The sequence below is a fragment of the Oncorhynchus mykiss genome, chromosome 19 (assembly GCF_057628025.1).
Source record: "Oncorhynchus mykiss isolate SJ-2025 chromosome 19, ASM5762802v1, whole genome shotgun sequence".
In the NCBI taxonomy this organism is placed as follows: domain Eukaryota; kingdom Metazoa; phylum Chordata; class Actinopteri; order Salmoniformes; family Salmonidae; genus Oncorhynchus; species Oncorhynchus mykiss.
This window is the reverse complement of record NC_143040.1, coordinates 24964840-24979016: the sequence shown is the minus strand read 5'-3', so window position 1 is coordinate 24979016 and position 14177 is coordinate 24964840. Positions and strand designations below refer to the sequence as shown.

Below are 14177 nucleotides of genomic sequence, written 5' to 3'. Positions count from 1 at the left end.
GACGAGGAGATGTACTGCAGTACTTAATGCAGCTGGTGGCCACAGTTACATTTGATTTGGAACCCCCCCCACACACACACACACACACACACACACACACCATTTTATTCAGGGACACATTATTCAATTTCTGTTAGTCACATGTCTGTGGAACTTGTTCAGTTTTACTTGTCACCTGATTGTAATGCCATTTTGTTTTAATGTTATTTTTGTATCATTCCAATGGCTCTATATTGTTAGGTACTTGATTCACATTGTTAGATATTTGCTTGACTGTGGTTAACATTTTAGAATGTCATGTTTCTGTTTGTACAGCAAAGAGTTTCTTATATAAACCTTCATGTTCTTCTGTTCAATTTGTGTTTATAGTCTGCAGTCCATGGAGACCTGCTGATATCCGGTGTTACTGGCGGGAGAGACTGGACCTCTGAAGTGGCTGGTCACAAACCCTGGCAACAAATCAGAACCCTGGATCAGGAGCCGTCTCTCTTCCTTCCTGAATCGGAACCAGGACCCAACCAAGAGGGACAGAGACTCCACCACCACCACACAGAACACAACCAATGGACAGGTGGACTGAACAACCTCAGTCCTGGTGGTCATCAGAGAGACCGAGGCTCCAATCAGGGATCCAGTCTGCAGCCCAGACCCTTCTCTTCACAGTCTCAGTGCAGGGATGATACAGGGCCTGGGGCTGATAGAGATAGACCCTCCTGTTCGTATGATACAAACACCACAGTATCTATGATGAATAGAGCAGGTCACCCTGGGCTTCAGCCTTCACAGGTAGTGGTGGGAGACCCCCCTGGTGGTAGTCGGTCTTCTCCTTCAGGGTCTCATCTAATGCCTGGTGGGGTCTGGGTTCATAGAAGGCCTTGGCCTGAATCTGGGTCTAGCCTTCCTCAACTACCTCATGGTTACCCCACAAATACAGACAGGGTCAGGATCAGTGTTCACAACGAGACGTACCTAGCCTATAACACAGCACACAATCCCAACAACACCCAAACAATGGCTAGAGGTCAAGGAGGGAGCTCAAACACTAACCACCTGAGGGTGGTGGCTCATGCTTCTACTTCCTCTGGTGTCATTTGGTCACAACATGGGAGGCCGAGCATTAGGACGGACGCCGATAAGCCGTATGCCTGCCCCACATGTGGGAAGCTCTTTGCTAAGACAAAATATATGAAGCAGCATCAGACCGTTCACACCAAGGAGAGGCCCTTCAAGTGCAAACTATGTTACAAGAGCTTCTCCTTCTTGAGTTACCTCATCAGACATAGGCGTGTCCACAACAGGGAGAAATTGTAGCTATTCTTTAGCTGAAATATTATAGTTCTCATTAAGTCTACTGGGGTCAGAGTTTTTGGGGGATTACTAGGTCCTTTTAGTTGATTATCTGGGGATGCTCTCATGATACAGGCTTGTTGTTTGGTGTGCTGGCATAGCCAAACAAAAAAACACTGAAATTAGCCAAAAACTAAGTTTTCATGAATTTTTGCAATACCTTACATTTTTTGGACTTTGTACCTGTGGAACATAGTGGAAACCCTTTAAAGCTTGGTCCTTGCCCTCCGGGGGTCCTTGCTATCCAGAATCCTTTGGATGTTACACACAAGCCTCTGAATTTGGTTTTGCCTTTTTTTCCTATTCATAACAAATTATTTATAATACCTTTAACACATTTGGCATAGTCAGGTTGCACCTGTTCCTTTATGTGATCAAATCTGTTAATAAATGCCCCTCCTAAATGTGGAGTATGAAATCATTTTTACATAACTTGTTTTTGCTATCGTTCTTTTTTTTTTACATCCGTTATTAGACAGTGGCAACGATGATGATTATTGAAATGGTCTACAACCGCCACTGCCCAGCTCATGTTGGGGTAGGGAGAAATGAGGCAGCAGATGAGGTAGCCAAAAGCAGCTGTGAAGAAGGAGGCGGTGCATAAGGGGGGATGGAATGTACGAGCATCATAGCAGAGGGGTTGATCCAGGAGTGGCAACGAGAGAGAGAGAGAGAAGTGGGGAATGCAGTTTCTCTATCCAGAATTCTGAGAGGGAGGTCGGGTATCTGGGGTGTGAAAGGAGGGATGGGGTTCTGTTGACAAGGCTGAGGTTGGGTCATTGTGGATTGGGTAGTGGGTTATTGTTAGTGGGGAAACACACAGATGGGAAGTGTGAGGAAGGTGGTGAGGTAGAGATTGAAGTATACCATGTTATATTGTCGGTGGTATGCTGAGGATAGGACATTCCTTCTGTGAGCTGACTAACCGCATTTTCGCCTGTAACAATTTTGAGCTAGGACTTTCACGTCTGGTGTAAAAAAGGGCTTTATAAATACATTTGATTGAGCTCAAATGACAGGCAAATCGAAACAACAAGGAAGCTGTTGTATTCCACCGGCCTGCATCTACTGGTGTGAGGTTATTAGATATTTAAAATGTGCCATTTGCACTCTGACCTGAGAAATGCAGCGATACAGCGTCTAGTCTGCCGGAAATGCACAAGAAGAAGGTTTGATGTGTAACGGAGCAGTATCATATTTCAAAGAACCGCACACATACATTTTCATTTAACCACACCCTTTGAGCTATGATTCCCAACCAATATAAGATCCTTTCTCTTCAGTGTAAACAGAAGTGAGGATGTGACTCGTAGGTGCAAGATGGCGCAAGCAGGAGGAGGTGTGGATCATAAAGATAGATAGAGGACTCTTCTTTATATCTGTGCCATTATAGCGTCTGACAGCCTGGAAAACAGAGCAAAGCAGAGTTAGGAAATAAAACGCCCAGTTCTGTGTATGTCCCCTCGTCTTATAGGAGAACGTTTGTTGAAGAGGAGCGGAACAAGTTGCCAAATCAGAGTAATCCATTTGAGATATCCTCACTGGTGGAAAGAGTGATGGTAAAGGGAATTCTGTGTGGATTATGAGAAGTGGACTTGTTCTGATTTCTTGTACATCAGAGGAACAGAAGGAGCGGGTGTTGTGTTTCATCCGATTCGAGAAGGTTGCCATGTCATGCGTGGCTATTCGGAGCAGGGCACCCCTCAAGGGGGTCATATCTGGCGTCCACAGGAGGCTGCGGAGGGGATAACGGCTGGAACGGAGCAAATGGAATGGCAAACATGGAAACTGAGTTTGATACCATTCCACTGATGCCGCTCCAGCCATTACCTCAAGCCCGTTCTGCCCAATTAAGGTGCCACCAACTTCCTGTGCAGGAGTCTTGTGGGAAATCGATGTTGCAGAAATAAAAAGGTTTCCATGGGGTGATTGATGCACGGCAGATGAATCGTGTGGTGAATGGAGTTTAAAAAGTCCATCCGTACCCAGGTGCAGTTTGGGTATATGAATTACCATGTAAGAGGGTTTATCCAAAGATCAACGCAGTGTAATCACTGTAGAGGTTATGGACAGTGTCTGCAGAAGGGACAATTCGAGATGTCCGTGTTGTGGACGAGATCGTCTCATGTGTTGTAAAAGTGAGGAGCATGTGAAGTGTTGCGATTGGGGTGGGGGATCATGAAGCGAACATCTGAAGAATGGCCGACGAGGGTGGAAGAGGATGAGGTCGCTGAAGTCAGGGCCAACCAGAACATTTCATATGAAACAGCTGTAAAAAAAAAAAAAGGATTGAGGGATCTAATGGTCCTGAAGAGCCTATGGTGGTGAATAGGCCTTCTCTGCAGGGGTTGCCAGACATGTTGCATGTCAAGAAGGTGGACTTTGTGGCCTTTAATAACTATGGTGGTTAACGGCACTGCCAAAAGTGGAGAGGAAGTCCAGGAAAATAGCCATCATTGTGGATGTGGCAGAGCAGTTCCTGGGACTGGAAGACTTCTCAGCGGAGGAGATGCATGGAGTATTGTCAAGAGCCATACCACCCTCTCAAGCCTTAGAGCCTGAGAGGGGAGATATGAAGCTGAAGGGTGGAAGTAGTGAGCTTTGTTTTTGTTAATGTATTATTTTTTGTTGTGTGGATTAAGTTAGTTTTCCTACATCACATATGGATTTTCTTTTTAACTTGTTTTTTTCCAACCCCGTCCAGTTGGTGGCAGCAACACACCTTATTGGGGAAAAAAAACCCACAGAAGAAGTAGTAGAGGTAGTTGTAAACAGAAGTGAAGACTTAACGTAGGAAGATGTCGGAAGCGGATGTTTTGTTTGAAACTGACGGTTTTGGATGAAGTGACATCCGTGAGAATAACAAGAATTGGGCTTATTTTGTTTGTGTGTGTCCGGAGCAGACGGAGCGTACTTTGCGACTCATAAAGATATCGGATTGGAATGTGTCGCGTGAGGATCATCAAAGCAGGGCGCCTATCAAGGGGGTTATCTCTGGGGTGACACTAGAAGGGAAAGCAAAATACATCACTGAAGAAGTAGATGGAATGGTTGGTGCACGCCGACTGACCTGCATGGTGGATGGATTGAGGAAGCCCGCTTCATCCATTCTATTGTCCTTTGAATTAGTCTCCCTTCTCACATATTTGGGTTATGTAAGAGCCTTTGTGCCCGAACATAACGCAGTGTGATAAATGCAAAATATTTGGATGCAAGTGTACACTACTGGTCAAAAGTTTTAGAACACCTACTCATTCAAGGGTTTTTCTTTATTTTTACTATTTTCTACATTGTAGAATATTAGTGAAGACATCAACTATGAAATAACACATATGGAATCATGTATTAACCAAAAAAAAAAGTGTTAAACAAATCAAAATATACACTACCATTCAAACGTTTGGGGTCACTTAGAATTGTTTTTGAGAAAAGAAAAGCATATTTTTTTGTCCATTTAAAATACATTTATCAGAAATACAGTGTAGACATTGTTAATGTTGTAAATGACTATTGTAGCTGGAAACGGCAGAATTTAAATGGACTATCTACATAGGCATACAGAGGCCCATTATCAGCAATCGTCACTCCTGTGTTCCAATGCACGTTGTGTTAGCTAATCCAAATGTATCATTTTAAAAGGCTAATTGATCATTAGAAAACCCTTTTGCAATTGTTAGCACAGCTGAAAATTGTTGTCTTGATTTAAAGAAGCAATAAAACTGGCCTTCTTTAGACTAGTTGAGTATTTGGAGCATCAGCATTGGTGGGTTCGATTACAGGCTCAAAATGGCCTGAAACAAATAACTTTTCTGAAATGCATCAGTCTATTCTTGTTCTGAGAAATGAAGGCTATTCCATGTGAGAAATTGCCAAGAAACTGAAGATCTCGTACAACTGTGTACTACTCCCTTCACAGAACAGAGCAAACTGGCTCTAACCAGAATAGAAAGAGGAGTGGGAGGCCCCGGTGCACAACTGAGCAAGAGGACAGTACATTAGTGTCTAGTTTGAGAAACAGACGCCTCACAAGTCCTCAACTGGCAGCTTCATTAAATAGTACACGCAAAACACCAGTCTCAACGTCAACAGTGAAGAGGCGACTCCGGGATGCTGGCCTTCTAGGCATGATTCCATATGTGTTATTTCATAGTTTTAATGTCTTCTATTATTCTACAATGTAGAAAATAGTACAAATAAATAACCCTTGAATGAGTAGGTGTTCTAAAACTTTCGACCGGTAGTGTATGTAGACGGGATGACTATCAAAACATTATATGCCAGATGGTTAAATGCTGCAATTGTGGTGGTGAACATGCACCCAAATTCCTGAATTGTTAGGGTGAAGGAGACAGAGGTGGCAAAAATAGGGCTGTCAGGGAGAAGGGAGTAACGTTTTGGAAACAATGGTAGTTCGATTAGAGACACTAGGGAATGTTCCTCGCCATCAGAGAGATCCTTACATGTTAAACGATGACTTGCAATGGTTATAAACTGCACAGCGCAAACAGAAAGAAAAATCAAAGAAAATGGTAACCATTGAGTGCTGCTCAACATTTTTTTGGGGGGACTTATAGCAGAGACATTACAAGTAATCCTGTCAATGAATGTTCCGCTCTCACAGGCCCCTGAGCCTGTGTTGGGATGCGATTTGGACTATGATTGAAGGAGTGGGATGGGTTTTGGATTTATTTCACTTTTTGTATGACGTCGTCGCCCTCCCTCCCATTTGGTGGATGCCAGATGCAGCGAGAGGCTAGAGAGGCTCAGAGATTTAGAATCAGTCAGGATGTTTCATATACAGAGGATGTAAGACAGATTGGTATGACTACAGTGCAGAATGATGGAGCTCCCATGGCTGCTCCTGTACTAAGTGGACCAACTGTTGGGGCTGGTATGTTTTCTAGACCTGTTCAGAAGTCTTGCGCTCATGAACGTGCTCTGTCAAAGGACATTTTGATAGTGACAAAACTTAACCTATGACGTTATCAACACGACTCGGGTTGTGGAAAGCCGAAATGCCAGGTTGAAGGTTATTGTGGATCCGGCAAAATAGTTATTGGGGTTAACAGATACCGTTGAAATGGTTGTAGACATGCTGAAGAATCCTACGGGTGGATTGTTTCAGAATGATATAAATACAGTTTAATGGGTTGGGGGCTTGGGAGGGTTAGTAGGGCTTTCCCCCCCAGTTATTTTTTCTTAGTAGTGCATAATTAGGTAGACCATGATTAACGCACACTCCAACACAGTAGGTGGCGGCATGCACCTTTAAACGTTTGTTTGCGGACGGCAATGATATCGAAGACTATGACGAACGGAAGTGAACAGTGACCAAGATCCACGTTAAGAGTTTTTATTGTTAATATTTAGACGTGTATTACCACCCTGGAACGCAATATGACTTGATTGCACAGCATCACATACTTAACCCAAGTAGTTTTTCATTCGCGTTGGAGACAGGACTTGGTTGATATGTTATCTAGGTAACGCTAGCTAGCTGCTAATAATGGCTGGTAACTCTAACTGCATAGTTTTTCACACTCAAATAGCCTCCATCATGGAGGTTCTAGCGAATGCAGCCGTGGCCGAGATCTGTAAACTCGTAGACGACGACTATGCAGTGTTTCGTTTGGAAATAACTCAAAGCCAGAAAGAAAACAGGACATTGCGGAAGAAACTACTGGAACTGAAGGTGGCACGGGAACTCGCAGAAAAGACAACACGAGAGCGCGTCCTCGCCACTCGTCCCAGTAGTGTCAAGATTGTCGACCGATACAGAGGAATGGCAAGAGGTACATTTTGCAGAAGGCTATATACATATATATATATATATATATATGGCAATGCCTTTCGCCCCCTTGCCCTATGCAAATGTATTCAGATGTGTTACCCAGAATTTGGTCTTGGTCAGTTTTTGGACTGTACGCAATAATTCCCCAAATTACTTAGCTAATTTGTGCAAACACACACTATCATATTCTAACAAGATTCTTGATTTACTGCGTTTCCTATTATTTACTCAATGAAAACAATATGATACATGGATCAATAAATAGTATATCAATAAGTTATGAGAAGTGTTACCTTATCCTTGCCAATTGCAGACTCTCAATGGTGTATAATATACCATTGAGCATTGACAGTAGCTAACGCCAGGGTTTCCCCAAACTCAGTCCTTGGGGTGCACGTTTTGGTTTTTGCCCTAATACTACACAGCTTATTCAAATGATCAAACCTTGATGATTAGTTGAGTATTTGAATCAGCTGTGTAGTCTTAGGGCAAAACCCAAAATGTGCACCCCTTTGGGTCCTGAGGATGGAGTTTGGGAAACCCAGAGTTAACCTCACCACCTCCCCCCCCCCCCCCCCCCCCCCCCAAATCACTCTCTCAGGTGAAGGACATTACACTGGAGGCCACGGGAGCTTTGTGAAGCCATCTGGACACAATACATGGAGAGATGACCAACCAATCACTGTTGATGAGGGGAGTGGAACCTCAACCCAGCAAGTTATCGTGATAGAAGTTAGTGTAATAGTGTTACATAAAAATGTGTTACTTTATAAATTAAATGTGTCTGTTTATTTCAGAAAGGCTCCCCCTCAGCTATTCACTTGCTTACATGTACATCCTCATTTATCTGCCGTAGGGGAGCTTGTGAGACTTCCTTACAACATTTATCAATTCTACTCATGTACCGGTAATAACCCCCCCTCTTCTTGTCAGTCTGCAGAGGCTGCTGGCCCTGAGGTCAAGCAGGAGAGGTCTGAAGGAGAGGAGGATCCATGGCACAGCATAGACATCCAGACTGGAGTAGCTGGAGCACCCCCTGTAGCCACAGAAGACCCCACCACTGCCACAGCACCGCCCAGGACCCAATGCAGCATCACGGAGGTCAGTGGAACCCCGAACGCTGTCCTCAAGTCAGAGACCAAGACTTTAACTGTACACACAGGATCTGACCTAAGGTCAGACCCAGAGAGACTGGGCTGTCCTCCTGCTCCCGGCTCAGAGTATTTACCGGTATATCAACAAGTCTTGAAGCTGGTTCATTCCCATGGAGATGGTAATGCATTAGACACTGAAGTTGATGATCCATCTTGTTCTTACACTACAGAGATGGACCCTGGCAACATGCCCTTGGATTTAGAGAGACAGACTGATCAGTCAAAATGGGACTGGAACCAGTACAGTAGTAATATATATTCTGAAGGGTGCCTAGATAAGAAAGGGGTGGTTGTAGATGAGATGACTGTGAAAGTGGAGAGGGATGTTCCTCCCACATGGAATGCAGATAGTCAACTAGGAGACGGACACTCACAGGGCAGAGAATTCTTAGATTACAGGGAAAGCTTAGAGACAAATCCAAATGTCACGACTCACTCCCCTTTACACGCACTCAGGGATTGCGACCTAGTGTCCACATCGATGGGGCCTTCCAATTCACACCTTTTCGATCAAGTATTGAACTCAGACGACAGGGCTCAAGGAGGGGGAGCCACATCGGGCAATAGTAAAGATAAACGGTTCCTCTGCATGTTCTGTAACAAAGGCTTCAGCTGCCTCCAGAAGGTGGAGATCCACCAGAGGGTCCACACAGGGGAGAAACCTTACAGCTGTAACCAGTGTGAGAAGAGGTTCTCCCGCCAGGACCACCTGAAAAGGCACCAGAGGGTCCACACAGGGGAGAAACCCTACAGCTGTACCCAGTGTCACATGCGCTTCGCCCAGGCTGGTCACCTGAAGATGCACCTGAAGGTCCACACGGGAGAAAGGCAGTTTTCTTGTACGCACTGCAGGAAGATGTTCTCAGAGAGGAGCTACCTCAGGATACACCAGCAGAAAAAACATTCCACTCTATAAAATAGGAAGTAACCATTCCACTTGATAGCTTCTAGTGTTTCGATCAAACCCTGCATTTAAGACAAAGATACATTTATCAGAAATTTGGGAGAATGAGAGTAACAAATTTCAGTGTTGAATATTCCTGGGTAGGATATTGCATCCAGACGTGTGAGATGTATAAAAGTCTGTTTCATATTGTTTGTGCTGTGTAGGCTATATGGTGGTCACAAATTTTCCCAAGACACTTAATGAGAAAATGTATTCCGTTCATCAAGTTCATACTGATTTTTAGTTGAGACACATGTATGTGTGGTTTTCATATGGTGTATTCAGCTCTTGTTTGTTTAATAAACACAAAATGGGACTTTTCATTCCCATGACTTTCATTGAGACTCTTTAGACCCACACATTAAAAAGCACCTTCTGTACAAGTCAAAATACTTTAGTCAGGTTTGTCTGATGACTTTTGATTGATAATTTCTGACTTGTTTTTACCCACAACATCATTTATGTCCACCGTGATGGGTTTAACAACAATTTAAGTAATTCTGTAACTACGGTATAGGACTCAAACGGAGGAGGTCAGAGGCCTGGCAGTGATTGTGGACATGATCGTGGATTATAGGAAAAGGAGGGCTGAGCGCGCCCCCATTCTCATCGACGGGGCTGTGGTGGAGCAGGTTGAGAGCTTCAAGTTCCTTGGTGTCCACATCACCAACAAACTATCATGGTCTAAACATACCAAGAGAGTTGTGAAGAAGGCACGACAATGCCTATTCCCCCTCAAGAGACTGAAAGGATTTGTCATGGCTCCTCAGATACTCAAAAATGTCTACAGCTGCACCATTGAGAGCATCCTAACTGGTTGCATCACCGCCTGGTGTGGCAACTGCTCGGCCTCTGACCGCAAGGCTCTACAGAGGGGATTGCGTACGGCCCAGTACATCACTGGGGCCAAGCATCCTGCCATGTAGGACCCCTATACCAGGCGGTGTCAGAGGAATGCCCTAAAAATGGTCAAAGACTCCAGCCACCCTAGTCATAGACTGTTCTCTCTGCTGCTGCACAGTAAGCGGTACTGGAGTGCCAAGTCTAGGTCCAAAAGGCTTCTTAACAGCTCCTACCCCCAAGCCATAAGCCTGCTGAACAGCTAATCAAATGGACCCCCCGCCCCCCAAACACACACTTTTTTCCTACGCTGCTGCTACTCACTGTTTATTATTTATGCAGTCACTTCACCCCTACCTACATATTACCTCAACTAACCTGTACCCCCGCACATTGACTCGGTACCGGTACCGAGTCAACGTAGCCTCGTTATTTTGTTGCTCTTTTATTTTGTATTTTATTTAGAAAATATTTAGCTTAACTATTCTTGGTTAAGGGCTTGTAAGTAAGCATCAAATACAATTTGTTTTGAAACAAGGTGGGGATGGGTAAATACTGTTTTACATTAGTCCTTTGGCAGACACTCTTATCCAGAGCGATTTACAGTAGTGAGTGCATACATTTTCATAACTTTTTCGTACTGGTCCCCTGTGGGAATCAACCCACAACCCTGGCGTTGCATGCGCCATGCTCTACCAACTGAACCACACGGGACGCCATGTTGAAAGTGTGTTATCTCTGTACACATGTGTACATAGCTGATACAGATTACACACGCCCTCAGGTATCTCTTCCAGGCAGGAGAAGGGTCTAGAGGTGCTGCTGGTGAAGGAGGAGGGGTGTGAGGAGGGTCTGAGGAACCCTGAGGGGAACATGGTCATGGAGGACAACCAGACGACATCTCCTCCTGAAACCACAGAGGAACCAGCTGAGCAGCACAGGACCACACACAGTCTCACTGAGGTGAGCCCACTGTGAACTACTGTCTGAATGGTATTCGGTCAGGGTCTGTATCCACAAACCCTCTCAGAGTAGGAGTGCTGATCTAGGAACAGTTTAGCCTTTTAGATTATAATGAATGAGACTTTTGTGAGGGCATTTTGAAGTTAAACCTTACTAATGCTTATGTACCGAAATATGTCTTTACGCCCAGGCATTGGGCTTGAGATTGTCAAAGAAACTAACTCATAAGATATAAAGGTGTGCGTGCATTAATAAGAGGCCTGTTCTAACTGTTCTGTGTGTGTAGCATGACCCCATCATATCTGGGCGCTCAGCCAAGAGCTGACAGAAACTAACTGGTTCCTCTTAGCTTAACTGGAGACAGGGAAAAGTGTTATCTTCTGCACACAAGTCATAGAGCTATTGTTCTGTTTGGAGCCTGTTTCTGGGCGAGAGACTCATGCTTTGTGTGTGTGAACAGGTCGACCATACATCATCTGGGCCGACAGTCAAAGGCGCTTGCTTGCCCAACTTGGGGGAACCGTTGAGCTACTCTTAGCTGAAGTATGCCTGGAGTGACTTCCTGTCATTCTGGACCGTATTGTCCTCACTCAGTTGTGACAGACTGAGGCAACCTTTTCACCCAGTTGTCTCCCCTCACACACACATACACAGGGTCACGTGTTTTGCAGATGCTTGCATGGGGTAGTTTGACTATATAAATGCTCCTGTATTCTTTGCACAGGAGGGTCTCTCTCCATCTCACCTGCGCGGGTGGTGCGACCAGCCTCCTCATTATAATACATTTTTAATAACAGTAATTGATTATTATTATTTTGCCTCTCTTCATTATTAGTTCAAGGTAGAATTTCCACCACACTATGTAGACCGGTGGGGACCTGATCCTCAATCAGAACTTCTACACTAAGACTCTTTGTGGATACGGGCCCAGATCTTGATGGATTTTGTCTTAAGTGTGGGACCATGTCTTTGAATTATCAAACCATTGAAGAGTGTCAAGTAATCAAATCAACTAACAAGTTTGCATAGTATTAAGAGCAGTGCCTTATTGCCCAATCAGAAGATACTTCATAGCAGGGTGCTCATATCAGATTTCTTGATCCAACATCCTCTCACTCTGTATCTCTTACAGTCAGTAGACACGGAGGATGGGAAGCCTGATCTGCTGCTGGTCAAAGAGGAGAAAAGAGGATGGACCAGAGAGCATTGACCTGCTGAGTGGACTAAAGATGGGGGAGCAAGGTAAAGGAGAAATACATATAGCCTACATACAGTAATAGATCTTCAATGGGAATGGTGATGGGTCTGGCTTTTATTTTCTCTTTATTCATAAAATTAAATCAATTCAATTCAACTTATGTTTACATACTAAAACACACACAATTTATGAACTTGACCAGGTAATTGACTCAAATTCCATTGGGCCCGTGGGACGACATCACTGAGCAAGCCAGGAACAAAGGCAACATAGTGGAGGTCAGTGGATGGGACAGCATCCTCAACTGTTAACCACAACTAGAAACAGACAGTCGAACACAAAATGACAACCGAACTTAGTCTCCATGACAACAGGGTGTGGTCTGCGGGGACAGCATACGGCGGGAGGGAAAAGATTTGGCTAGAGATGTTCCCTCCTGCTCCTATAATTGTGATTCAGAGAGACTGATGCCGCCTCAGGTTAACCCCCTAACAGGTGCTGCCTTCAGCCTGCCTTCTATAGGATCTATCAACTGGAACATGGACCCTGTGACAACACACTCTCCTGGCCTTCGTCCTCCTCACACTCTCCTAATGTTAAACCTGTCCTCAGACAATGCCTGAAGACTAAATGGCTACACAAGCCCATAACAAATGACAGTAGTAGAGATGTAAAGTTGGCAGCGCCAAAGAGAAGCGCTTCCTGTGTTCGTTCTGTGGGAAAGCCTTCAGTTTCCCCAAACAGGCTGAGATCCACCAGAGGGTCCACACAGGGGAGAAACCATACAGCTGCCCCCAGTGTGAGAAGAGGTTCTCCCACCAGCACCAGCTGAAGATGCACCTGAAGGTCCATAAGGGAGAAAGGCTGTTTGCCTGTATGCACAGCATGTAATATAGTACTAATTCGTTTGTAGTTAATTATGTTGGTTTTGGATGTATCGGGAACTAGATGAGGTGAACTGAGGAAATAATGAGTATGATGAGACAGAGTAGATATGGTGATGGTTGGTGTGATTGTGTCTGTAAAAATGCTTCACTGATGAAGTGACAAACTTTGTCCCTTTAGAGACTGGTGTTTATAGTGAGATAATGATAGTGCCTTAATTAATGTTTACTTGACATGAAGTAGTGAAGCTGTGTGTTATGTAATGTTGAACCTTTTTAAAGTATTCTCAAATGTATTTTATCAAAGCGAGAGTACCACATTTACACAAAAGGAAAATTGTTACCATAGTGAGAAGTTATTCTTCTTGTCACTTATCGTTTTGTGCAATAAATGTGATTTGTAATGCCGTTTTGTTGAAATTAAATACTAAATGGACTGTTCTGACAGACTTGGTTATTTTTGTATCATTGTAGAGACAGTGTTGGCTCCATATTGTTAAGTACTTGAATCCCTGTGTTAGAGATGGGCTTGACTGTGGTTAACATGTAATATTATATGCCATGTTTGTGGGTAAAGCAAAGGGTTTATTTTATAAACCGTTATGCTTTTCTGTACAATCTTTGTTTGCAGTCTGCAGTCCATGAAGACCTGCTGATATCCAGTGTTACTGGCGGGAGAGACTGGACCTCTGAGGCGGATGGTCACAAATCTTGAACCAGGACAATGCATCAGGAGCCATTCCTGAGTCAGAACCCAACCGTGAGGGACAGAGACTCCACCACAACCATTACACACACAGTGCCTTCTGAAAGTATTCACACCCCTTGACTTTTTCCACATTTTGTTGTTACAGCCTGAATTTAAAATGGATTAAATGTAGATGAGTTGTGTCACTGGCCTACACACAAAACCCCATGTCAAAGTGGAATTATGTTTTTCAAAATGTTTACAAATTGATTAAAAATGAAAAGCTGAAATGTCTTGAGTCAATAAGTATTCAACCCAATTGTTCAGGAGCAAGAATGTGCTTAACAAGTCACATAAGCTGCATGG

The 14177-nt window shown here is 44.1% G+C and overlaps 2 protein-coding genes across 7 annotated transcripts in view; both read left to right on the top strand.

The window, feature by feature from the left end:
* The window catches only part of LOC110498662 (uncharacterized), a 36370-nt gene extending 34613 nt beyond the window's left edge, over positions 1-1757 (top strand). For all 4 annotated transcript variants that reach the window (XM_090210564.1, XM_090210566.1, XM_090210565.1 and 1 more), the window contains one exon: positions 370-1757. In XM_090210564.1, coding sequence (XP_090066690.1) covers positions 370-1311 — 942 coding nt within the window. In that variant the 3' untranslated portion in view covers positions 1312-1757. The remainder of the gene's footprint in view (positions 1-369) is intronic.
* Positions 1758-4110: 2353 nt separating this feature from the next.
* On the top strand, positions 4111-14101 carry LOC118941349 (uncharacterized). 3 transcript variants are annotated; one of them, XR_016488833.1, is made up of 7 exons: positions 4129-7139; positions 7740-7870; positions 8072-8239; positions 10863-11041; positions 12174-12283; positions 12442-12517; positions 13755-14101. XR_016488833.1 is itself a non-coding variant. In XM_090210581.1 (3 exons), exons 1-3 carry the CDS (start codon positions 6854-6856, stop codon positions 9206-9208), a joined length of 1554 nt encoding a protein of 517 aa, XP_090066707.1. In that variant the 5' UTR covers positions 4111-6853; the 3' UTR covers positions 9209-9576. The 3 variants fall into 3 exon arrangements, 1 of the variants encoding a protein (XP_090066707.1); XR_016488834.1 differs by lacking the exon at positions 12442-12517; XM_090210581.1 differs by lacking the exons at positions 10863-11041; positions 12174-12283; positions 12442-12517; positions 13755-14101 and having other exon boundaries at positions 4111-7139; positions 8072-9576.
* The last annotated feature ends 76 nt before the right edge of the window (positions 14102-14177 follow it).